The 25,770-nt window shown below is 31.9% G+C and overlaps 1 protein-coding gene across 4 annotated transcripts; it reads right to left on the bottom strand.

The window, feature by feature from the left end:
• Positions 1-351: 351 nt before the first annotated feature.
• Positions 352-25,165, bottom strand: LOC118203584 (cysteine-rich motor neuron 1 protein-like). 4 transcript variants are annotated; one of them, XM_035375883.2, is made up of 4 exons: positions 25,099-25,165; positions 13,407-13,471; positions 6,417-6,561; positions 352-1,376 (listed from the first exon to the last, which is right to left on the bottom strand). In XM_035375883.2, the coding sequence occupies exons 2-4, from the start codon at positions 13,469-13,471 to the stop codon at positions 1,257-1,259; spliced, it is 330 nt and encodes a 109-aa protein (XP_035231774.1). In that variant the 5' UTR covers positions 25,099-25,165; the 3' UTR covers positions 352-1,256. The 4 variants fall into 4 exon arrangements, with proteins under 4 accessions (XP_035231774.1, XP_035231762.1, XP_035231768.1 ...); XM_035375871.2 differs by lacking the exon at positions 25,099-25,165 and adding an exon at positions 19,427-19,520; XM_035375877.2 differs by lacking the exon at positions 25,099-25,165 and adding an exon at positions 19,454-19,520.
• Positions 25,166-25,770: the final 605 nt, after the last annotated feature.

The raw sequence follows: 25,770 nt of genomic DNA, 5'->3' as shown, positions 1-25,770 counted from the left end.
AGATAAATACGCTCAATTCAAATCATATGCGCGGGGTTGGATATTCGTATTTGAGAGTACTTACAGTGCATAAAGATATTTTCGAAAATGATGTATGTAAAATCGCAATTCAGATCATTTATTAAAGATGACCATTTGCAAACAATTTTAATGGCAGGAAGTACTAATTTCAAACTCCAGTATAATGAAATATTCTCGCAAGTAAAAACAGTTACATTCTTCGCATTAGAAATTTTAATTAAACTTTTTTATGTAAATGTAAATCTTTTATGCTTTTTTTGTAAGTATATCATATATTACATATATCGACTATAACAAAATCGTGTCCTTACAATGAAATAAAACACAAAATCAGTTTTCAAATGCTTATATTTCATGAATTAATTTTATACATATTTCTATATTTAATTGAATTAGCAAAATATTTTCACATATAGCTCATAAAATTTGACAGAAACGTATATTCCTGTTGTTGAATGTTGGAGAATACTTTCTCACTTTTCAGATCTTCATAGTGAAACTAATGGAAGCATGTGAAAAAAAGACTTCTAGAATGCATCAGAATACTTTTAAAATTTTCTAATTTAGTACTGGTGGAATATAACAGAATATCTTTAGATCTTGAGCGTGGTGCAGGTGGTAGTTCAGTTATAATTTGTATAAAGCCAAAGCGAATTATTTATACTTGTAGCCTCGTATTGGCGATAACTGAAGCAGAAATTTTCAAATGGTGTAAGACATTCTTCAGATTCTGCATGAAATACTTTTCAGATTTAATGCGATGTGATATTGGTGATAAGTGAATAACTTCTCGTAGAACGTTACAGAAATACTGTTACTTGCAGCGAGATATTAACAATAGCTGAAAAAGAGTTTGCAGATCGCAACAAAACGCTCTTTATAGTGTTTGAAGTTTATTACTGAGTAAAGCTGAATACGTTTAATAGATGTTATAGAAAACTCTTTTGATGCTGCGTTATAGTCCTGCTAATATTTAAGCAAGGGTCTGTAGATTATGGATGCTTTTCAGGATTTTGCAATGTGGCAGTTGAACCTGACCAGTTAAAAAATGGCGATCTTCAACTTTTCTTGAAGTCTAGCCAGACTTCTACTCGATAAAAACGGAAACAGTTTCCCAAAAGATTAAAAAGTTTCATAGCTAGAGCATCTTTTCGGAACTTATGTGTTGAACACAACGAATGTGGTACAACTCTAGCCCCGTAGGATTCCAGATATCATTAGCCTTACATTGATCTTCAAAATACGTTAACACATATTCCCGGAAGTTGTGGATATTTCGGATGCGGTTGGCAATAATAACCTTTAGTGCACCGTCCTGCTAAATCGTACATTCCACCACAGCTATCGCCCGGTCCCTAGAGAATAGAATTAAAGTAATATTAAAATTATCCTAAAATTAAAGCCGAATATTTTCTTAGTCATCATTTTAAAATTTCTCTTAAAATTATTTATTGATTTATGATAAAATGCCTCATATTAAACAAAATATTGCACATAAAAAGTGACATAAAAACAAATTATTTTTCATAATACACAGAAATTAATCTATTCAAACAAAATTATTTTGTTCTGTGAAAAATTATATCTAGGAAAAGGACAAATCGATATCAGGTCATCGCCTAATTAACAGCGTTTTTCAAACAGGACTGCTTAAAATATATTCTAACACATTTAAATAAGTGTTTGTCGCGAATTTATAAAAACTCCTAAAATGAGAGGTAGAGGAAGTGTGTGATAAAAGTGCTTTGAATATTTGCAAGTGCAAAGGATGATTCTCTAAATTTTGACAATGTGACCATATCTTGAAAGATTTCAGTCGCTGTGGGCGTTCTGTATTTTTTTATAATGTTGTGTTGAAAGCTGCATTTGAAAGAAATTCATATGATATTGCTGAAGAGTTGTCAGAAGGCTTCATCATCATCGGCTGTCCATCGCCATTTGAAGGAATTTGGAATCACATCTAGTTGGAACCACGTGGGAACATTGGAACACATTTGGAAACCACATGGGTCCCACATAAAATTATTGACCCTAACCGAAAAGAACATGTCAGCAAGCATCGACCCTGCTTTTTTTCAGGTGAAAACATATTCTCTTCTTTTTTAAACCGTTTAGTGACTGGGCATGAAACGAGACTGCTGATTCGAAGCTTGCAAAATTTCATTGATAGAAAAGAACACAATTCTCATGAGGCACGAAAGAAACAAGACCTTCAAGACTTTATTTCCTGCAATAAGTCGTATGCAGTTTATTAAATTAGTAGCCTATCGATTTGTTTATTTCTACAGAACCTGTTTCAAAAAACATTAGTTATAGGATAATTTGATGCCAACATCTAATGGGGGAAATTTAAAAGACAGTCATTATAATTTTCTTAGCCCAAAAGTAGTTATTAGACTCGAAAGGGGATTTTGCGTCGGTTCACTATAAAAGGTGCGTCACTTTTCAAAGTTTTACCATCAAATATTATAACCCTTTGTTATTTTTAAGGAAGCTGAATTATGGAGAATCTGCATATATGTATTTCTTCACATTCTGAGAAACTACGTGTACTAGAGCCATCAAATTTTGAATAATGCAGCCCCCACCCGAGCATGTGCCCCTCGAAGCCCGAATTTTGAATTTCGAATTTTTTTAATTATCTGTTTCATATTCTGTAACATTTAATGAGTTTCTGACTAACAAATTCAACGATTTCAAAGCCAGCAGTGGCGACACTGAACGGAATAAAAGACTTTTTATCTCCTGCGCACGAGACTGTATATCGGAAATTCTAAAGATATCCTGTTTTTAAATATTTTTGAATTTTGTTATTGAACTTCATTTTATGTGGCGTAAGTGCGAAGAACGTGATATTTAATAAATAAAGTTAGTTCTCAAAACGATAATAATAAAAGGACGAAAAAACGCAGGAAATTGAACATTGATATGAAGAACTAAACAGATTCAAAAAATAGAAAAAATATTACTCCAACACCTAACACTGCATCGGGAATTGTAAACATATGCTGCTTTACTACTTTTAAAATTTTGGAATTTTGTTTTTGAATTGTATATGGCATAAGTACTAAGAAAACGATGAGTAATAACAAAGCTAAAAAAAGTGTGAAAGCTTTCATATTTTACATTACGCCCAAAGGGGCGTTTTTTACCGTTTTGTGTGTTAACTTTACTTATTAAATATCATATTCTTCGCACTTCAACCATAAAATTCGATTCAACAGCAATATCACAAAATATTTAAAAGAGAATTTCCTATACACCTGTCTCTCGATTTTAAACAGATTTCTTTAAAATTTCCGATACACAGTCTCTCGTGCTGGAGATAATTTTTCCCCGTACAGTGTTGCCATTGCTCGAAATCGTTGAGTTTGTTAATCAAACATTCCTTAATTTTTGGTAAAATTTGAAATAGATAATAAAATTTTCCAAATTTGGGCTTCCAGATGCCCATATTCGAATTGAGGACTACATTATTCAAAATTTGATGTCTCTAGGTACCGCTGTTTTTTCACAGTGCAAGAAACATACATACCTTCATGCAGATTCTTGATTATTTAATTTCTTTAAATATAATGCAGGGCTTTAATATTTGGTGGCAACAATTTGAAAAGTGAACCCGCATTTATAGCGAGCCGACACAAAATAGCAAAAAGAAATTAATAGCCCTTCTGGGCAAATAACCACTTTGGCTTAAAAAAAAAAAAAAAAAAAGTTTAAGCAGGAGTGAATGCTACACAGCAGACTGGAACACTGCGAGCTCAGCGAAAGAGTACAAAACCTTAACGAACCCTTTTGAACAACCGTTAAAATGCGAAACTTTTAAGATTTTTTTTTTTCTAAAATTTAATAATGTTTTGCATGTGTGTGTGATATTTGCACAAGATCTAATCGTGTAATGCAGCAAAAAATAATACTATTAAATAAAAGCGAAAACCACTGTTCAAAACGTTAGCGGAAGTCAAATTGCGTTCATTATATTTGCAATATTTGAAGCTGACTGTTAGCAGAAATTAAGGGAAACTCTCTACAGATAAAATGTATAATCCAGAGTTCAAATATGTCTTGAGCTTACGCCGCGATCTCCCATTTTGACCCGAAATAAATTCCTGTCGTGCCATAATCATATTATTTGCCAGCTTTCTCATCAATTGATCTCTCTATTCTCACTTACCGACAAGATTTTCTGGGGTCAATTTTCTAGCAAATTTAAGCTATCAAAAACGAAGAAATGTCCAATATGTGACAGATGTCTCGTAACACTTCTAAGAATATCAGAAGTACTGAAGCAACTATATGCACTCTGGTGAATGGTACTCTTATGGTAACTAGGCAACACTTCTTTATATTTCGAACCGAACTGCGTTATTAACATGTTTCGCCAACATTTTGAACACGGTACTTTTTAGAAAGAATTGTGGACTCGGATTGTGGACTGAGTACTTAATTATGGAGAATCATGTCAGAACTATCTGTCCAAGAAGGGATGCCTTTGTGAAAGATTTTTTCTAAATTAAGAGAAATTCAACTAAATATGACGAATTTTCGAATTTGCAACACAGGAAGGTCTCGTGAAGTTTTTGAAACCCCAGTGCTTGAATTAGAAGTCCGCCAGAGGTAGAGCACTCATAGCTCGTCGTCGTTTCCCGTTTTAACAGTCTGAATGTTTGGCCGTTTGGGGTTTTTTCCATGTATAGGGATCGAGTTTAATAAGAGTTAAATTTTCGTTATAAAATCTTTAGCAAAGGCATTCTTTCTTATATACTTTTCTTTCTTTCTTACGTTCTGCACGTAACTTCTGAGTGCTTTCCTTAGCTGCTGGTAGGCCACATGAGATAAAAACAATCTATTCACTTTGCATCTTATTTGATGCTTCCCCCCCTTAAAAAAGATGGAAAGAGAGAAAGAAGATGTAACCTTAAAATTGATATAGATGTAGATTGCTTATGGTTTGGAAATAATTATCTTACGGGTGTTGTGAAATCATCTTTAAGTTGCGCACCTGCGAGAGTATCACTGAGGAAGAAAAGGAACTGGGCAACTGGTTCATTACAGGAATTACGATTTACCTCGCTGTAAGTTACGTAAATATTCACTTCTATTTATTGATATTTATTTGTATTTTACTGGATATTTTTTTTAAAAGTTTTGTTACTTTGTATTTGTTTTGTAGTCTATTTTATAGGTTGTAGAGACATTAGAAATTTTTTGGAAACAGGCAAGATGACAAATTAGTAAACGCCTTCGCCGGGAATCGAACCACGAACCTCTAGAATACCGGCCTTGTGTGCAGACTTCCATTCCACGAAGGCGCAGTAAGAAGGCGGGAGAAATACCTTATATAATCCCCCTTGGGGTTTTAGGAAACCCAATCGCCAAATCCTAGGTGCGGAGGATCATCATCCAACACCCTTTTTAGTTCGGACGCCTTCGCTGGGAATCGAACCACGTACCTCTGAAATACCGGCCGAATGTCCAGACCACCACACCACGAAGGCACGCTAGAAGGCAGAAGAAATACCTTATAAGGTATATTTGTATTATTACATTTTGTATGCTTAATTTCTTTATTATTTTGTAACTTTTGTAAGTGGCCTTTTTTTTTTTTTTTTTTTTTTTTTAAATTTAAATGGTCTGTAATATGCTGTCGCAATTTATAGCGATCAGAACTAAACATCTAAGTACACTTTCTGTTATAAGTTACAGTATATTTCTCGCTGTAAGTTATTCAAAAATAGTATAAATAACAGGTAATAAAACATGATTCAATCCATTCGAATATTTTAAAATTTTGCCAAATTTCAAATTTTTTCCATATTGAAAAGTTATTAAAGACATGCCACTTAAGCATACTCAGCTATTCAGTGTATCACACTATGGAATGATACACAAACACGTTATTATGTTTTATTCACTAGATAATCAAGTGGACAAAAGTCTGTATATAGAGAACGTGTACATACACAATCAAATTAATTTTGAAACTGATAGAATGTTTATCGATCTTAAGCTTACAGGAGTGATTGAAAATAATTGTGGAATACAAGTGGGAATAAAGCTTTACGTGCTGTTAAGCTTAACGATAAAATGCTCTCATGAATAATTCTAAATAAATAAAATGTTTAACCATTGCATTAACATGAATAACTTCACAAATCTGAAGGAAAAATATTTTGAATGTATTAGCTTAATAATAACGTGAATCAATAATGGAAATCCTTATTCTATACCAATAGATTAGAAACTGATACGTTTTCATCAGCAAATAGTAGAAAAGCAAATATAAATCTTACAAACTGAGAAAATAAGCAGAAAACTAAAATCTGGAGAACATTACTTTTGTATTTATTTTACATTAAATTTAAAACTGAAATTAAAGTTTAATCTTTACTTACTTTAGCACAGGTGTAACAACATCCGCAAACATCCGGAGCCAGTCCATAATCGCAATCGTCTGTCTCCGGGCATTCGTAATCATCGCATATTATATCGCTGCATAACACTTCTCGCTCATCATCTTCAAAATCATCGTCATTAGCTCTGCAGGTAGAAATATGAATTAATCCTGTTATTTGATACAGCACAATGCAAAATGGGAAATACAGCATAAGAATGAAGGTAAATAAGTTGTTAATTTGTTGTGAACGATTCCATAATTTCTAAATGAAAATTTACTAAGCTTGATATTAACCGTTAACTGGAACATATAACTGCATTTCAGATCAAAAACCGATTACCAAATTTAATTACTTTTATTTTTTAATTCGAGTCAATCAACCACCTAAATTTCAAACAACAACAATTCATTGAAAATTATGGTATGAATCTTAACACATTTTGCAATTTATTTGAAAATGTAAAAAGGAAAAAGGACTATTTTATAAGAGAATAAATATAATGAGTTACACTAAAAAACAAACAACCAAATACGGTATATTTTTCTTTAAAAAAATATAAAGATAATAAAAGACAAAATTATATTTTAGCCCAAATGAGCGTTAGCTCAGAAGGGCTGTTAGTCTCGAAACGGTATTTTGCGTCGAATCAATTTAAATATCATAATCATTTTCAAATTGTTGCCATCAAATATTATCGGTCTGTATTATATTTAAAGAAAGTAAATAATGAAGAATCTACATAAATGTATGTATGTTTCTCGCATTGTGAAAAAACAACGGTACCTAGAGTTATCAAATTCTGAATAATATAGTTCTCCATCATGGGCACCTGGAACCTCGAATTTGGGATTTCGAATTTGCTTAATTGTCTATTTCATATATTTTTAAAAAATTTTAATGAATTTTTATTAAGAAACTCAACAATTTCAAAGCGAGAAGTGGCAACATAGGAGGGAATAAAGCATTTTTATCTACAGAGCGCGAGACTATCTATCGGAAATATAAAGATATGCTATTTTAAAATACAATTTAACCCGACGTGGCGTTAGCCCAAATGCTCTCGAAACGTGTATGTATCTGTAAACGCAAATAATAATAATAATAATAATGCCCGTTTGGGCGTAATATAAAATCTGAAATATTTTAGATTTTTTTTTCAAATTTTATTCAGGTGTTAATGTAAATAAATAATTTTTAACCATACTTCAGCTATTGAATATTACCGTTTGGAAGGAAATGATTATTTGCCTAAAGAAAAAGTCAGAAACAATCAGCATCGTGGCATTTTTACCCCACCCACCGTGGGGTACTTGTTATAACTGTTTCAATAATTTTTAGTATTAATTATTTATTTTTAGGTGGTTATTTAAGCTGAAAATTATTAAGCTTATTTAAGCTGAAAAGCGAAATAGCTCATCCTAAAGCATAATGAGAATCAGAAGAACTAAGATAAAAAGTACCTTGTTCAAAAGATACAACCTGCCAATTTTAATCACTATATAATTCAGAAAGGTTTTAGAACAGTTACATTTGAGGAAAGTGATGAATACATTGCAACTACAATAGCTGCTCATCGAGCGCAGCAGCATTTAACACTACAGATACCAATCCTTCAAACTGATGTAATACTTTTCTTCTTGAGAGAAACGGATGCAAATTAATCATTGTTAGTTTTAGTGCTTACTAATAGCTATTTTCTGAAATATTTAAATTTATTCGTTGAAATAAATAGAAAATACATATCAAAGGTGGCAGAAAACATTGCAAGCTGCTGATGGTCAGATACATATTAATGGTGACACACATACCAATGGTGAGCTTTGAAAATTTTAACAAACGACTTGTACTTTTTTTTATAAAATTAAAATATCACTCTAAATATTTTACGTTGTACAAAAAACAGTAAATGTAAGTGATTATGTATGAAAATTAATAAATAGATAAATAACTTTAACATTAAAAAGTTTTTAAATCATAGAATAGCATAGAAATTGCATAAAGGCAACAAGTAAATTTTATTATGTGGCACAATTTATACCTGCCACATATTATTTTCTTCTTCTTTTGCCTCAGGCGGTCTTTTCGAGGTTTAAAGCAAAACAATCAATTCTCAAGAATGTTTTATGTAAGGTCCAGGATTAAATTCTCTTAGAGGTTTCCCATTTAAGGAAATTGACTTATTATACTTCTAAGATAGGCTTATTATGCCTTTTTCTGCATATTTATTACGTTTACAAAACTTTGTCACTTAGCACATTGACAACGTTTCGTAGACATAGTTTCGAATACTTGTACGCATGTAATACCTTTCACATTCAATATGTTATTTCTTCTCCTGACAGATTTGTTTGCATTTTACTGAACCTGAAATTTGCTTCTGCTACATGTTTTAAACTGTGTTCGGTAATTCCCAGACTGTCAAGTGGATGTGGTTCGCATTTTTTACTGATTCTAAGACTGCTTTTGGATACTTCGAAACGTCTTTCATCGGTGCTCCATAAGGAGTAAATAGTCTTCTTTTCTTATGCCTCTTGAAGTTTCTTCCTTGGAGAAAAACACTTTTGTTTAAACTTCAGAGTTACCAGCTTCAGGATGTTATTTGCTAAAGTGAGTAATGGCTTTCTAAGCAACGCACTTGAACAACATTTTATAAATTCCTAATAATTATTCCTATCTACTCTCTGCGAAAGTTTACTGTGTCCAACTAGATTTTAGCTCATAAATACTGCAGTGATAGAAACATGCCTTATGATGATTGAAAGATGTTTCTAATAGCAGGAATCACTCTAGTTAGCTGTTTAACAACTGGATCAAATGTCCAAAAATGCGAAAGCCTGGGAAAACCAGACTGAATGAATAAGAGGAAGCCTCGAGGTGCTGATCAACCCTAAGGCATTGATTGACTTTTCATACTTTCCCTAAACACTCAATTTTGCAGGCGCATTGGACTCAATTAATTAGCTGCACTAGTCTGTTATATACTTTCTGGAGACATTCATTCAGCACTTCCCTTGTGACTGTTTCGCAATGCAGTAGTGTCTAAGTTATAGCAAAGTCATTGCGATGCCGAGCCCAAGAATAGTTGCTGAAGTCATAATGACACACTGTAATTCTTAACACCAGAATCATAAAAAACAGCTGTCTGTCATCAGATTTTTATCCTCAAACAACAGCTGTGTAAATTTGAATGGCTTATTTAATGAAAGCATGTACCTAGTTACCTAAATGCAGATACCCATCTGTTCAAAGACATATATCCAACCGTATTCGTTAGTCCGCTATCCCTTGGTATTCGTTACCACGAACGCATTCGATTAACCCTTTCGCCGTCCTTTCTTGTCCGCAAAATTTCCCTTCAGCGGCCGTCTGTTTTCGGAGCGTGTAATGATGATTTCTCTGTACATCATAACTTTCCATGCATGACCTTTCGTAGTGGATGAATGACAATGAACATTAAGTAAAATTATAAGGAAATAAAGCATAATGGAAAAATAATAATATCTCTGCTTATTTCTAACAGCAGGATAATTTGATAACATCTGATCCAGGCAGTCCACCCCTCCCATTTTGTTGTTGTAATCTTTTACAATTATTGTTCTTTTTACAGTCCTTTTCCGTGTTCCAACATCAGTCATTGAGTTATTATGGACTCGATGATTGATGTTGGAACACGATGACTGTAGTCTTCAAACGTATATCCTTCTTGTCTTTCCAATTCATAACCTCATTTTTTCTCTTTTTCTGCTGAGTAGACGTTGAAGCCATCGCTCACTGTCTTGTATCTTATGTAAAATGTCGCGAATATTCATAAAACGCGGGAAAATTCAATTAGAAATAGAATGCCTGATTAGTGATGCCCTCTACGAGGTATTATAACAAACAAAAATAAAAACTCAAGGAAGTAAACATTTAGAAAGCGTTTTAAACATTTAAAAATTTTAAAATGTAGAAGAACGCTCGAAGCGCATTACGGCCGCCCCGTGGAAGTTTCACTTGAACGCGCTAGACGCGTTGCAGACGACAAAGAGGTTAAGCATAATATCACGTACCTTGTTCCATGAATTCTGCGTAAGGATTGTACAATATTACTGTATTGTAAATACTTGTCGCCTTTCCGTGCAATAACTAATACGAAACCAGTCATTTCCTGCCTTCGAATTTCGTTTGTTGTTGTTGTCATGTTCATATTATATGGAATAATGGTTGCCACAGCCTACTCCAAAGAGAGGTTGGACTTCTATTTTTTACGCCTAGTTTTGAGAGGGGGCACCCCGGGGGGATCCGGGGGTTTCCCACCCCTCTGCACTCCCACCAATCCACACAAGAGGACTTTCGGCTTGCCGCATATTTAGGGTGCTGTCATGCCGCACCAGCACTATACATTTAAAAGCATCCATGTCTTCTCCTGGACTCGAACCCGGGCCCTTCGGTACCGTAGTAAGCTCCTCTAACAACTATACCAGAGGTTCGAATCCCGCGAACGGGCTGGCTGCATAGGTGTTTTCGTGGTTTTCCCCATGTGTAACGTGTATACGAGCCAGTTTCCATTATAAAGTCCTCCACGAAGGTATTCCTCCCCTTAGGCAGATAGCCCTAGTGTGCTTTGCCATAATTAAATACACCACACCACCTAACAACTATACCGTCTGGGCGACTTGAATTCTTTTGATATTAATGAAAGAGTCTTTGCTCAGAAAGCTAAAAATCTCAGAAAGCTAAATTTTGGTAGTCTAGAAAGCAGCTGATAATCATTTCTTTGTTTGATATATTCACTGATATCTTAAATCTAATGCTCACAATATCAGGACTTGTGTTCCTCTTGACTTGCTTTGGAAACATGAACTGTCCTGACTCGGAACAGGGAACTTACTCAAGCTATGTTCAATAAATTGTGAAGTAGACAATACACATAGGAAGGGTATACGAAACCCTTTATTTTTCTATCTTTACAGATCTTTCCGGAACTTCGGAATACAGAGACCAACCACTTGTGGTCTGAACGTAAGAATATAAAACTACTAACTAAAACTCTAACTAAAACTAACTTTGAATTAGTATACAAGTGCCTAGCATTAAGATTGGCCGTTATTTAACAAAGTCCGTATGTAGAACGCTGAGCTGCTAAAACTACGATACGTTTGAAATTATCAAGAGGACTAAACCTCTGGCCTTGAGGGCAACCAGCAACCGAGTGAAAACTCGTAAAACTACTATGGCAAGCGGCTTGCTTCCAATAACTCCTTCCTCTCTCTTGCTTGGCAAAAAACCACAACTTAAGTACTTGGCGTTAGCAAGACAAATTTGCATAAATAAGTTAAAGCTTTTAATTCTGACCGGAAGTAGAAAATAAGAAGTGATAGTAAAGATTTAAAATAAAATAAACGTTAGTAAAACTTAGGATCCTTACAATAGTTGTTTTCCTTTCTTCAAATGAATATCGGTCTGGTAATGGCTGCCTTGCAAAAACATTACAGACAATTATTTCTAAAAATTTTAATACTTAGCAAATTTGAACTTAAAAACTGACATCACAAAATGTTTTCATTTCTCTATAGATACAAACCAGGAATGAGAATAAGAGTTTCTTTTGAATTATTTTATAAAGATTACTATTTCCTAATAAATGTTGTTATAAATTTAAGACTACAAATTATTGAATTAAGTAACTAAATATAAAGTTTATCAAGTAAACAAATGTAATGAGTTAAAATTGTCTTCCATAACTAGGCTAATCAATTAATTTAGCTGATTATGTCAAATTCGTTAATATATTGAATATAACGAAAGATTTACTACAAAATATTAATAACAATCATTTACATTTATCAGTTTTCAAATAAAAATGTAGATGCTTAACAACATTAAATTGCTTAAGAATACTTCAAAATCTATACGTAGAAAAAATGAAAAGTAGTATTTTTAGGTGAATAATAACAAATTTGTTCATAAATTTACATTCTCAAAATAAAGTTTGAAAAAGAAAAAAAAAAATTATTTGTAGGAAATATGTGAATTAATCAGCTGCGTTTCTACATTTGTTGCATGATAAAAACTTTTAGACTAATGTTACAAAGTTTTATCTTGCAATAAAATAAATTTCTTACTCTGAGCAAAATAAACAATATATCGCTGAAACTCAAATTTCGTTGAAAAACTAGATTAAAGTAAAAATAAACTGTCGAGAGTTTTCCCAATATTCTTTCTGTGCGCTAAACATTGAAAACAGTATTTCTAAGTGTATGTGTGCGTGATTATGGCAAAGCCTCGAGGGCTATCTGCCTACGGGGAGGGAAGCCTTCGTGGTGGACTTTCTAAGGGAAACTGACTCGTATACACGTTACACATGGGGAAAACCACGAAAACGCCCTCAGTATTTTTAAGAACAACGTTCTTAGTCAACTAATACTATCGAAAATTAGATTTAAGTTAAAATTAAGTTTCAAGTTTTACTTTCAATTTAAAATACCTAATCACTGTAGTAATAAAACTGAAAAAGTGTGTAGGTAGTATCAAGTGCTAGATAATTTTATGCAATAAACTGACTAATTCATTATTTTAATGAACTGCTGTACTGCAATGAAATCGATAACTTACTTTCTTTTCAACAGAATATTTTTCTACAACTGTATACTTTTTCTGCCATTTAATATGTATGTTAGCTTTTCTGTAAGAGCTAATGTTATTTCAAATTTCGTCGAGATTAAATTTCCTACGTGAAATATTAACTGTAGACTGAAAATGGTTAAAAAATTTGAAAAAATTTATCAATAATATTATGCATCAAATTTTATTTCAGTATATTAATCTAAAATTTGAATATATTTTTTCTTTCATATTAACTTATGTTTATTTCTATTTCATTTAAACTACATTTGCCAGACTAAAAGAGGAAACAAAATCAGATAAAGCACATTAAACAGAGAACTAACTTTTTAATTTTTTTAAATAAAATAGTTTACCGAGTTTGAGAAACTGAATGGGACTTACAGTGAAGATGATAGCAGCCCAAGCATTATAAATAATTCGAAAACTCGTAGAAGTATCATATTCATCTGTAAATAAAAAATGAAAGACTAAAATAAGAATATATCCACAAACAAACTTTAGAATACATTGACTAATCCTTTCAAATGCAATCGTTCATCATATATGAATAAAATATTCTTACACTTCATACTTCCAACCTTGGACCCGCATGTTTCCTAAAAATGACCCTCATGACTTTCATGTAATTACTAAGCCCGTTGAAGTTGAAAGAGCATATATTTTCCTTCAGCAGCTTTTTATGTGTAACTGACACCTGTTGTTATGTTCTGATATATTACTTCACCAGTCTGTATTCCGTACAGCTTAGAAGTTACTTTAACACAGTAGACTTGTCTGGTTCTTTTATTTATTAACCGAAATGGGCGTTAGCCCAGAAGGGCTATTAGTCTCAAAATGGCATTTTGCGTTGAATCACTCAAAGCGCTAAATCACTTTTCAAATTATTGCTACCAAATATTATCACTCTATATTATATTTAAAGAAACTAAAGAATATACATGAAATGCATGTATGTTTTCTCGCATTGTGAAAAACCAATGGTACAAAATTTTGAATAATATAGTCCTCCATATGGGCACCTAGAACCTCGAATTTGGGATTTGGAATTTGTTTTATTGTCTATTTCATATATATTTTTTAAAATTGTAACGAATTTTTAATTAAGAAACTCAACAATTTCAAAGCGAGCAGTGACAATACATAAAACATTTTTTTCTCCAGCGCGAGAGTTTGCCTATCGGTAATACTAAAGATAACTAAACTAAATGTTTTTAAATACTTTTAGCACAATGTTGTGTTAGCCCAAATGCTCTAGAAATGTATATCTGTCTGTAAATGAAAAAACAACAACAACGCCCGTTTGGGCATAATATAAAATGTGAAGGCTTTCAGATTTTTTTTTTTTTTTTTTTTTTTTTACTTCATTTTGCTTTTAATACCAGTTTATGCAAATACTTTAACCAAGATGAACTCAATATCTTAACACTTGAACGATTAGCCTTCTCAATAGGACTGTTTCCAGTGTCATTTCGACGTTATTTAAAATCGAAAAAAATTTTTTAAATTTTCAAAATGAGATAGTTATTTTTTATTTTAGCTAAAATTATCCTTATATCGTAATATTTCTATTAGATATTATTTGTTATGATATTATTTTGCTTTAAAGAAAATATGTTGAAACGTTAAATTTAACTTGCAGAATAGGAAATTCACAAAGCAAAATAACTTTTTTACTCATTATGACAACATAATGTTAAAAAACGATCTTAAAATTAATTTAAAAACATAAACATATGCATCTTATACTTGCAGTTATACATTTACAGGCCTTTTGATGCATTTTTCGTCTTGTCATTTTTTGGCACAAAAAGTTGCAGCGTTCCCATGATAATTTTTAATTTTACGCGTGCTTTAGATATCAGTTTTTATGATCATACCATTTTGATTATTTACATAATTTCAAACTTATTCATTTAATAATTGCTGCATGTAGTTTTTTGCATGAAATATATTTACCTGATTCGTGTATGTAAATCATTCAAAAACTTATAGCTGTAACCTGTAAGATGTTACAAAAGGTGCGGCTGAAAAATATGTTCATGCGATTATCGCAAAATCCATTCAGTTAACGATAGAAGATTTGAATCTTCAAACTCCACGAATCTTCAAGCCCCATGAAGATTTGAGTTTCGAAAACTCAAATTTTAGCCCTCTATTCGCCATTCCAGTGTTTTAAATCCTCATTTATAAACTAATAAATAGTTTAACTGTTGGAAATATAAACTTTATTGGTGGCCCGGAGAAGCGTTCATAAACTAGAAACACTTCTGTTGCAATTCAGTAACTCGGAATCACTAGTATCGAATAGTGGCGTCCTTAAATGCTGTATTCTTAATTTTCTGAACAGAATTTAATATTTCGTATTTAAAGTTTACAAGTATTTATACTGATTCTTAGAATAATCTTCTATAACTTTTTACCTCAAATGGGCGTTAGCCCAGAAGGGCTATTAGTCTCAAAACCGCATTTTGCATTGAATTACTGAGAAAATCTGAATCCCTTTTCAAATTGTTGCCACCCAATATAATCGCCCTGTATTATATTTAAAGAAATTAAATAATGAAGAATCTGTAAGAATTTATGTATGTTTCTCGCATTGTGAAAAAACGACGATAACTAGAGCCATCAAATTTTGAATAACATAATCCTCCACCCGAACATGGGCACATGGAAGCCCGAATTTTGAATTTCGAATTTGTTTTATTATCTATTTCACATTTTGTAAAACTTTAACGAATTTTTAATTAACAAACTCAACGGTTTCAAAGCGAGCAAAGGCAACATATTGTGGAATAAAAAATATTTTTATCTCCAGCGCGCGAGATTGTTTTTATCGAAAATTCTAAAGATACGCTGTTTTTAAATATTATGTGATATTGCTGTTGAGTTGGATTTTATGTGGTTTAAGTTCGAAGAACATGATATTTAATAAATAAAGGTAGCACACAAAACATTAAAAAGACGCTGCTTTGGGCGTAATATAAAATCTGAAAGCTTTCGAATGTTTTTATTATTTTATTTAAAATTGACTACTGGGAACTACAAAAAAAAAAAAAAAATGTGAACTGCCACTCATATATTTTTGCCGCGTTAATTCTTAGATAATAAAACTCAAGATTCTAAAATTTGATTTTGTATTTCGCTTACTATATTTATCCTTTTTTTAAAAAATGCATGTGTATTTTTAAAATCTGCATGCTTAATTTTTTTCCATTAAGCGCAGATTTCAAACTTTGGTTTATTTAAAAATTTTAATGAGAAGAAAGTTTTTATCTTCCTTTTTTTCGCATTATTAATTTCATTTAAAGAACTTTAGAGACTGGAAGTTTAGGAACTGACAGAGGTGAACGTTTTAGGATTTAAATTCGGATGGGTGAAAATTTACGATTCGCCTTTCTTCTATTTTCTATTCGCTTCATGGATATGTCTCTGCAGCATTTAATTTTATATTACTCTTTCAAAAGTTTCACTTTAATTGCGATCTTTTATTTTAGTGTTTGTATGGGAGACATCCGTTTTTCTGCTTCGTTATGCGATATACTGCTAAACGTGGATGAGAGTATTTTCACTCTCATACTCATTTAGGAAATAAAGAATGTCCATCAAGCTTTTTAAATTCTCTAGTACTTTTCTTCGAGTGCCACTCAGATCTTCTACAGGAGTTGTTTAATATTTATCAGTTTTTTCACTAACATTTAAGATGTGAAGAAATTATCAGTTATCACATCGGTTCCTTCTAAACTCTACGTATCCCACTAATTTTCACCAATCACGTTTTGATTTATTTTTCTATATAAGCAGAAACAATCAAAATCAGTTTAGTTTTTAAATTAGCATCGATGCGAAATTTTTGACAGAGGTGAACTAGAGTTGGTGTTATAGATGGAAAATGGGCATCATATTTTACTGCAGAATAACTGCATAATGCGGCGACTTCTCACTTCAAATACATACAAATATTAACAGGAAAGAATCATTTATGCAGCGAGAGATGAAAAGGAATTATCATCATCAATATAACATCAATACCCTTAAAAATGAATGTTTAAGTTTAGTTTGAAATTTAGGATATTTATCTATCTAAACTAATTTAAAAAAGACTCTTTTGGAAGCCTTCATTTATATCGAAATAATCCCTGTGGATATCGTATTACTTTTGGAAGACTGCCGGGTGTCGAAATAAAACCATCTAATATTCAACCACTTTAGAAAGACAATACTGAAACAACAGCAGGGAATATTCTAAGTGAAACTGGCTGTAAGAGTGACTCCAGCGAACACTGCCATGCATGTTCATTTGTACCATCTTAAAAGAAGAAACATTTTCTTTAAATTTAATATTCTTACTGCAAAGTATTTAGTGTAAGAAAAAAAGTAAAAGGAAAGATTGAAATAAAAAAGAAGATTAAAAAAAGAATTTATTTCCGTCGGTTGATTAGATAACAAAAATTTACTATTTTTTCACTATGGTGCATCATGGAGCCATGCCAAGTGTAAGGCAAATGAAACACTTGCCTAGATAAAATATCAGACAGGCGTAAGATAATAATACGTTATATATTCATTGGATAAGTAATAAAAGATATTTAGAGGGTCAATTATGAAGTCTGCCCAGGTTATTATATACGTCGGCATTGTTCTGGTATATCATATCTTTGGTGAATGTAGTTTATAAATGAACGTTTTGTTGTAAAATTGATTATAAAAATTGCATTACAAAACTAAAATCAAAGGAAAAAATATAAACTCGAATATTTTTTCTATTTGAAACTTATAAAAATATTTATTGAAATTATAGATTGGCTGAAGTATGTGAAATGACAAAACGTTTCGGATCATGGCTTGATAGGTCAGTATATTTATACAAAAAATCGTCTATTATGATTTCGCTGCTGTTTTCTATTGCATGGTTGTTTTCGTGATTTTCGTCCATGTGTATCATGAATATGAATGAAGCTGTTCCCTTAGAAAGTATTCCACGAAAATATCCACCTTAAGCAGTCTCAGTCTTAGTGTATTTTCCATAGTCAATCAATGCTAATGATGAACCGAATAAAAGACGTCCGTCCATCAAGTCTGTTGTTTACTATATAAATGATCTTGGAACATACGTTCTCTAAATTCAGCCGCCCAGGCAGCACAGTGGCTAGGAAAGCCTACTGCGGTATCGAAAGGCACGGGTTCGAATCCCGGAGATGGCATGGAGGTTTGTAAATTTATAGTGTCCGTGCGGCATGGGGGCTTTTCAGATATGCGGCAAGCAGAAAGTCCTCTCGAGAGGTGATGGTAGGGGGAGAGGGACTCGACCCCTCCCGCGATGCTCTCCATCAAAATTGGGGATGGAACCTATCAAAGTCGTTATTTCACCTGTATTGTGCTCCAAGACCATGGAAGTTAGAATACCATGGAGGCTATTCTAACTTCCATGCTGAAGACTATTGCCAATACAGGCGCAATCTTGCATTCCTTGCCACAATGAATTAATGAATTTCGGGGGTTTGTTCTGATGTTACTATTAGACAAGTGAGATAAGTCACAACATACACAACAACACTTTTCAAACAGCTGAAACTAAGAAAGGCCATACAGAGACAGCCAAAAGCGGCCAAGGACTTTAAACTTCTATTACACGAACTTGACAGCATGACTCTGTTATGCACTAGGGTGACTCCTTTACGGGAGCTATCAAGACATTTCACATTAATTGCACTATGGACTATGTAAGAGAAATGGCTAAGATTTATATTAAACATCGGCAAAATTTAAAAAAAAAAAAATTGTATGCACTCAGGCTGTAACCTAGATTTGAATTTGGGTTGAAGTATTCAGGGGCTGAACACATCAATACACGACCTCTAGCAGATTGATTCATTTATTACGATTATCAGTACTCGTACCACACATTGCAACACGATTTTAAGTGTGAAGAATATTTACTAATTACATAGTCAAATAATCAAATCATAGGCTCACCCTGGACTGCTGCACGTAATATAAGCGTTAACAGGACTCGTATTAAGTGCAGCCTTTTTGATCCTGCCTTGTAGTACTTTATACAAAGTCGTTTCTATGTACAGATAACTGATGCCGTATTTCAGTTACTGGTCGCAGAAACTTAGTAATATAGAAAGGATTTTAGAAATAATAAATAACTTTTTTACACATATTTGAGGTTATAAATAGTTCAATGTTGAGTTTTCTTATAAGTTAAAAATTCACTTGCAGAGGAAAAAGATTTCACATAACACCTAAAATATACTAATGATATCTATTATATACTTTCATACGGCAATGATACAACTTGCAAAATGCAAACTAAGTTTTAAAATGCAACAAGAAATCATAACTAGTATCCATAGTCAAAGAATTATTACTTAAAAAAGTTAAGAATAATACTTTACCGAGTAATACCCTTGGGTTTTTCCTACCTGTTGCCCAAAATAAATCGAGCTGTTTGAGACGTGGTTCCATATTTGTTAAGCATCGGCTTATATTTAAGATTCTAATAAGACTTCCTGGAAATCGTTCCCATAATCAACTTCCGATTTCCGCTGTCATAAGTATACTGACATTTCCATTCATACGTATTTCAGCTCTTTCAAATGCGTCGTATTTCACTGCTGTGACGCAGCCAGTTTTTTACAAGCGGCATTTAGAGTATAAATCAAATTCGTTTAAGTAAATGCAAATTATCTGCAATCTTTTCGCTTAAATTTCATTCAGACACTAGTAGAGGAACAGAAAATGGAAAGTTTAAAGTAATTTATCGTGACAGTGATAGTAAAATAATGCATAATCATGTTTATTCAAACTAGCCGCAGGGAAGTCAGGTTTATTGTCATGTAAATGGTAATGAAATTAGTTAACTTTTGCGCACGTCATTTTGGATATAATGTAGCATTTTGCATAATAAGTTTCCAAATTTAAGCTTGAAACATTTTATTTCTCTTTAAATCACGCAAAAGAAATTGTAAACATCTATTACATTATCTAAAAAGTTATTAAGTATTACAAATATAAAAAATTATTAATTTTTGACAATTACATATCATCTAAAAAAAGAAGATGAGTGAAATATTTTTTTAAACTAATGTCTCACAGGAAATTGAAATCGCCTTGGAAAGAGAGAATTTACTTTCGAAGGATTGGTGTGCTGAGAATACGGCAAAGCACACTAGGGCTATCTGCCTAAGGGGAGGGATGCCTTTCGTGGAGGACTTTCTAAGGGAAACTGGCTCGTGTACACGTTACACATGGGGAAAACCACGAAAACGCCCATGCAGCCAGCCCGTTCGCGGGACTCGAACCTCGGACCGAAGTACCAGTGTTCAGCGATTTTACCGCTCGGCCGCTGGTGGGCCCACTTTCGAAGGAGGAAAAGTCCCAATGTCATGGGGTGATCCTATCATCAGTTGTCTTTCGTGCCTTTATTTTACTGTCGCAGAAATAAACTCGAAGATTCGCATTGATTTACTGGAAACAAAATTGTTGAAATATTTTTTCATAACACATGAATTTTACTCGAACTGTGTATATTTTACTGCTTACTTTTAAAAATAAAAACCCTAAAAATAAAGGAACTATATTTTTAGCGGAAATATTCTTTCTGTAATGGAAAAAAAAAAAAAAAAGGGGGGGGCGGTCTATCTATCCCATCTGGGCGGAACATGGAGGTAGGAAGTAAGAAGGAGTCGCCCTAAACAAGTTTCTCCCTACCCTGCTCTGAAGCACCGGCGATCCCTACGTGGTGACCAAAACATTGGGTCATTTACCATTGAGTTCTATGGGATTTGACGCGTTCGGGTGTAAATATTTTGTAACTACGTCGCAAATATACATATAAATGTATATATTTTCTTTTTCTACAACACTTCAGAGTCCTAAGTATGTGAAAACAACATATTTTTAAACAACATTTCATTCCGAACGGAATTAAATGCTATACTTTTCACAGGACAGTTTTCTCAGAATGGTTTAATTTCAATGAAATATTTTCATAAGTTTTCGTTAATTACATTAGAAAAAAAAATTAAGGTAATTCGATTTTATTCGGTTAAGGTACAAAAATTAAGATCAAAGTTTATCGCATTATTAATATTAAAATTATGCATTATTTCTTTTCTACTTATAGAGCTTCTTCCTAAAATACTTTCTTAAATATGACATGATTTTTTGGCTTCTGAGGCATCTTTTAAATCGAAAAATGTAAGTCAATTTATAATTAATGCTCTATTTGGTTCATTTTAAATTAGAGAATTATTACGAATTAGCGAAATACTTTAAATAAATATTTCGCTAATTCCTAATAATTAAATAGGTATTAAATAGTACTTGACTTTCTCTGAACATTTCTGAAAGGGAATAAAATAAGTTTTTTTTTTTTTTTTTTTTTTTTTAAGTATTATTTAAAACTTGTAACCGAGTTATTATAAAATGTAAGGGAAATAATTCTTTTAATTATACTTATCAGATTTTTTTTTATCCTTCATTTCAACAATACATATTCCCAAACTCTTTATTACGTTCTTAAGTGCGCATCTCATAGCATTTGCTTTACAATACCTTTTAACAGATTGCTTTCCAATATGAACAATTCTTGCTTAAATAGTTTTATAACGTATTTGTCAACAGGATTTCAATTTATGTTTACAATTCAATATTAAGGTTATTATATATTTAGATAACATTTATAATCATTATAAATTAGATACATTTAATCATTAGATTTCTTCACAGTACTTTCACAGTTGTTTATAAGTGAATAAATTCTTCATTTCAAATACATTTATAAATAATTTAATGAATATTTAAGTATTTTGTCAAAGGCAGATGCATGCTTTTTGCAAGCACATGCATAAATACCCATACATATTTCCTATTTATCATTTCCGGCATTTGCAAATCTTTAATTTCTGTGCATTCACTATATTTTTCGTGTAAAGTAATTTACACTAATTTAGCATACACCCGAAAGTTTTACATAAAAAAATATATATGAATATAATTTGAATGAAAATTATAAGTATTATTTTTAATACCCACTCAAAGGTCAGTTTTTCTTCAAAATTCCCCCACGATGGCATCTCTCTTTTTAGGCAGATAGCCCTTGCATGCGTTACTCTATTTAATAAAAACTTAATCTGACCTATGTGCCTAATTACAAATATTTTAACATACATAATTTTATATTTACATTTAGCCATCAAGTTTCAAACTTTTCAAATCTTCTAGAAAATAAATTTTGGCAGATCTCTTTTAGCAATTTTCTTAAAATCTATATTTTTGTAGTGCAACAGCTTAGAATTTTATAAAACAAATTCATAATCAAAATCGCTGTTGTTAGTTATCGAAAAATAACCAAGATGTGATTTTTGCGTAAATGTCAGTAAACTATACAAATTGCTATTATCCATCACACTATGAATGTTTCTTTCATGCGAGAGTGTCCCTTTTTCGATTTCTATGGAACTGTCGTGTGTCGAAATACTATCAGAATTTTGTCAAGCGAGCTTCTGAATGTAAACAAAAAACACCCCGTCTGGTGACCCAAGCTTCAAAGCAGTGTTTCACTTCTAGCGCGGAATGGCCCCTCCTCCCTTTCCTACCTCCATGGGGCGGAATCTCCACTTATTCACGTAACGCGACATTTTTCAATATTGTGATCTTTTATGCAAGAATTATTTTTGTTCTTTTTTATTTAAATAAATTTGTCCTCCTCGCCACTTGAATTATGTTTAATAATGCAGATTTTAGTCCAAAAAATTTAATAATTATTTATTAAAATGTAATTTTTATAATTAATGAAGTAACTGTAATAATCGTTTCTTATCGTATAATCATTATAAATAATTATTAGGAAATTTCTTTTCTTCAGTGTATATTCATGTACACTACGAAAAAAAAAAAAAAAATGGGACAGTTCTATATCTTCCGTTCTATTGGGCCAATTGACGAGATTGAAATTGCGTTTTTTCATGTCTCGAAAGCGAGACTTAGGATATATATTAGATTTATATATAGCATCATTCTAACATAGGTATCTTGACCCAAAATCGGACTCTTTCTGAAATGACATGCTATTTTTTTTCATATTTCGATTTTACCACTCAAATTATGCTTAAATATTAAATTTTGTAAAATTTGGTCAGAAATTCAAAAATTTATCTTGGCGTATTTTTTTAGTTTTCGCCAAGAATAATTTACTCAGCGAACTTCTTAATTTATAGCAACCTATTTTCCTTTTCTTTTCCTTGTAACGAGCGGAAAAAAGGGATCGTTCATACTTTCAAATAATTTTAACAAAGTGCGTATACCACCTTTGGCATTATTATCGCTCAAAAAACAGATGCCAAATTTCAAAACGCTCCAATGCGTAAATTCGTGTATATCTTAGAAAATTTTGAATAAAATACTCTAATTTTTTGCAGGTGTGCCTAGAAATACATCTACCTTAAGACGATGTTAAAAATTTTATAGGTTATAACACAAAAACGTTTTCGAAAAATTTATAAAAAATATTTACAAATACAAATTTAAAAAATAAATCATAAAAAATGTGCGAATTTATTTGGATTAAGCCTAAATTTCGAATTCTGGAAAAAGGAATCAAGTAAGTTTAATAAAAAGTGATATTAATAAATATACATCAAATTCAATTAACACTGAGGAGCTAAAACTTTGAGAGCTAATTTTTTAAAAACTACTCGTGCGTTTTTACAAAACATAGCACTTCGGCATCATTCGAATCATAAAATCGAAATATGGAAAAAATTTGGCGTGTCATTTCAGAAAAAATCCGATTTTGTGTCAAAATACCTACAAGAATGCGAAGCGGAAAGCAGACGTCTTGCAGCTGTTGATCTGAACCAGGGGTTGATTAAAAATTGCAATTACCAACCATCTTATATTCACACTTAATTTTTTTTTGCAGTGTATAATGCTAACTATACAGACACCTAATGATGAAAACCTTCCTAACGTAAATAATTACGGAACCTAAACATATATCAGAAGTAAGCAGTGAGATAGGTTTAATATGAATTTCATTGATAGCGGGAAAGGAACAGAATGTTGTAAACCTAAGATAGTGACGTCTACGCAAGATTACACTGTGGCAATATTCTAATATAAACTTTTTGGATGCGGACCCTGTAGGGTCCCTTTTCGAAATGTTTAATAGACAGTAATATCTTTTCCGTTTTTAAGGTCAAGCGTACGAACATATTCAAGATAAGAATAAAAATTATAAATTTATATGAATTACACGCATACGAACAAACGCGCACTCTTCTTTACATATATTTATTACAAAATTTTGAGAGCTAATTTTTAAAAACTAGTCGCGCGATTTTTACAAAACTTGGCGGTTTGGCATAATTTGAGACGTAGAATCGAAATATGGAAAGAAATTGGCATTTCATTTCAGAAAAAGTCCGATTTTGTGTCAAAATACCTATATTAGAACAATGCGATATATAAATCTAGTACATATTTTAAATCGCACTTTCGAGACATGAAAAACGCAAGTTGAATTTTGTCAATCGGCCCAGTAGAACGGGAGATATAGAATTGTCTCCCCCTTTTTTTTGCGCAGTGTATATATATTTTAGTTCAAAGATAAAAATATATGTAATGATTATTAAGTATAGTATTATAATAATTACTTATTATCGTAAAATTATTATTATTAATTATAATAATTATTATATTAGAACTAATTTTAATGAATTAAATACCATTATATACGATTATTAACGAATAATATACAATAATAGTTATTTATTAAACTTTATTATAAAATTATATTTATGTGTTGTTATATGTATATATTACAATCATAAAATTATGTATGCAAAATGAAGCATTGCAAGCACTCATATTTTTAGCAATATATGAATAAATAAACATATAAATACACAAAATTAAACACAGTGTAATCAAACAGTTAAATTGCAAATACAAATCAGTATATTATGTTGGATTGCTCAAAAGTAATTTCCTGCCTTCTTAAATCTGGGCTCTTTGAACGCAGTGAATATAAAAATGGAAAAGATAAGAATGGAAAAATCCTTACTACATGATTCTACCCTGTTTCATTCTACCCTCTTTCGCCAATAAACCCCATTCACATGCAACGCTCCTTCGCACAGCTGCCGTTAGCAAGGGGAGAAAAAGGAGACATGAAAGAGTTTCAGAAGACCACCGTCTTCCTTCCGCTTTACACCTAAGCCTCTGTGAACAATCACGTCTCCGAATTGGCAGATTTCTAATACTGCCAATTCGGAGACGTGTAATACTGTTTACACATTTTTAACGTTGTTTACTGTTGTTAATTTTGTAATCTGGACTTTCGCAACTGGTACCTGAACTTTCGTAATGGTTCCTGAAAAATATATGCGTTTTAATTATTATTATTATTATTATTATTTTATAAGCTGTTATTTAGTTCACTCTTGGTGCTTGTCGCTATTTTTAAAAGATGGTCATGGATTTTTAAACTGTTTCCCGATAAGATATAGAACTCAAACTTTGTACATACACTGCTTGTGGATGTGGTGTCACACTTCTGATTTTTAGAGGACTAAATATTTTTTGAAATTTAAAGTTGAAACGAGTTTTTGGAAATATTAACAAATAAACTGAGAATCTCAGAATATTATAGTTTGCACCATAACACACTGTGGAGGGAAAAAAATTAAATGAAATTTTTAGCATAATTTTTTTTAAAAAATATTTTGGGAGAATT

The sequence above is a fragment of the Stegodyphus dumicola genome, chromosome 1 (assembly GCF_044657685.1).
Source record: "Stegodyphus dumicola isolate Sdum_Otavi_A_Nest chromosome 1, ASM4465768v1".
In the NCBI taxonomy this organism is placed as follows: Eukaryota; Metazoa; Arthropoda; class Arachnida; order Araneae; family Eresidae; genus Stegodyphus; species Stegodyphus dumicola.
This window is presented reverse-complemented; position numbering and strand designations above follow the sequence as displayed.

What these genes read in the sequence shown, in the direction of transcription:
- LOC118203584 (XM_035375883.2), bottom strand. Translation starts at nt 13,471, where the DNA reads ATGAATATGATACTTCTACGAGTTTTCGAATTATTTATAATGCTTGGG. An exon ending in GGGCTGCTATCATCTTCACT is followed by an intron (nt 6,562 to 13,406) that starts GTAAGTCCCATT and finishes TTCTACCTGCAG; the next exon opens with AGCTAATGACGATGATTTTG. An exon ending in GTTGTTACACCTGTGCTAAA is followed by an intron (nt 1,377 to 6,416) that starts GTAAGTAAAGAT and finishes TCTATTCTCTAG; the next exon opens with GGACCGGGCGATAGCTGTGG.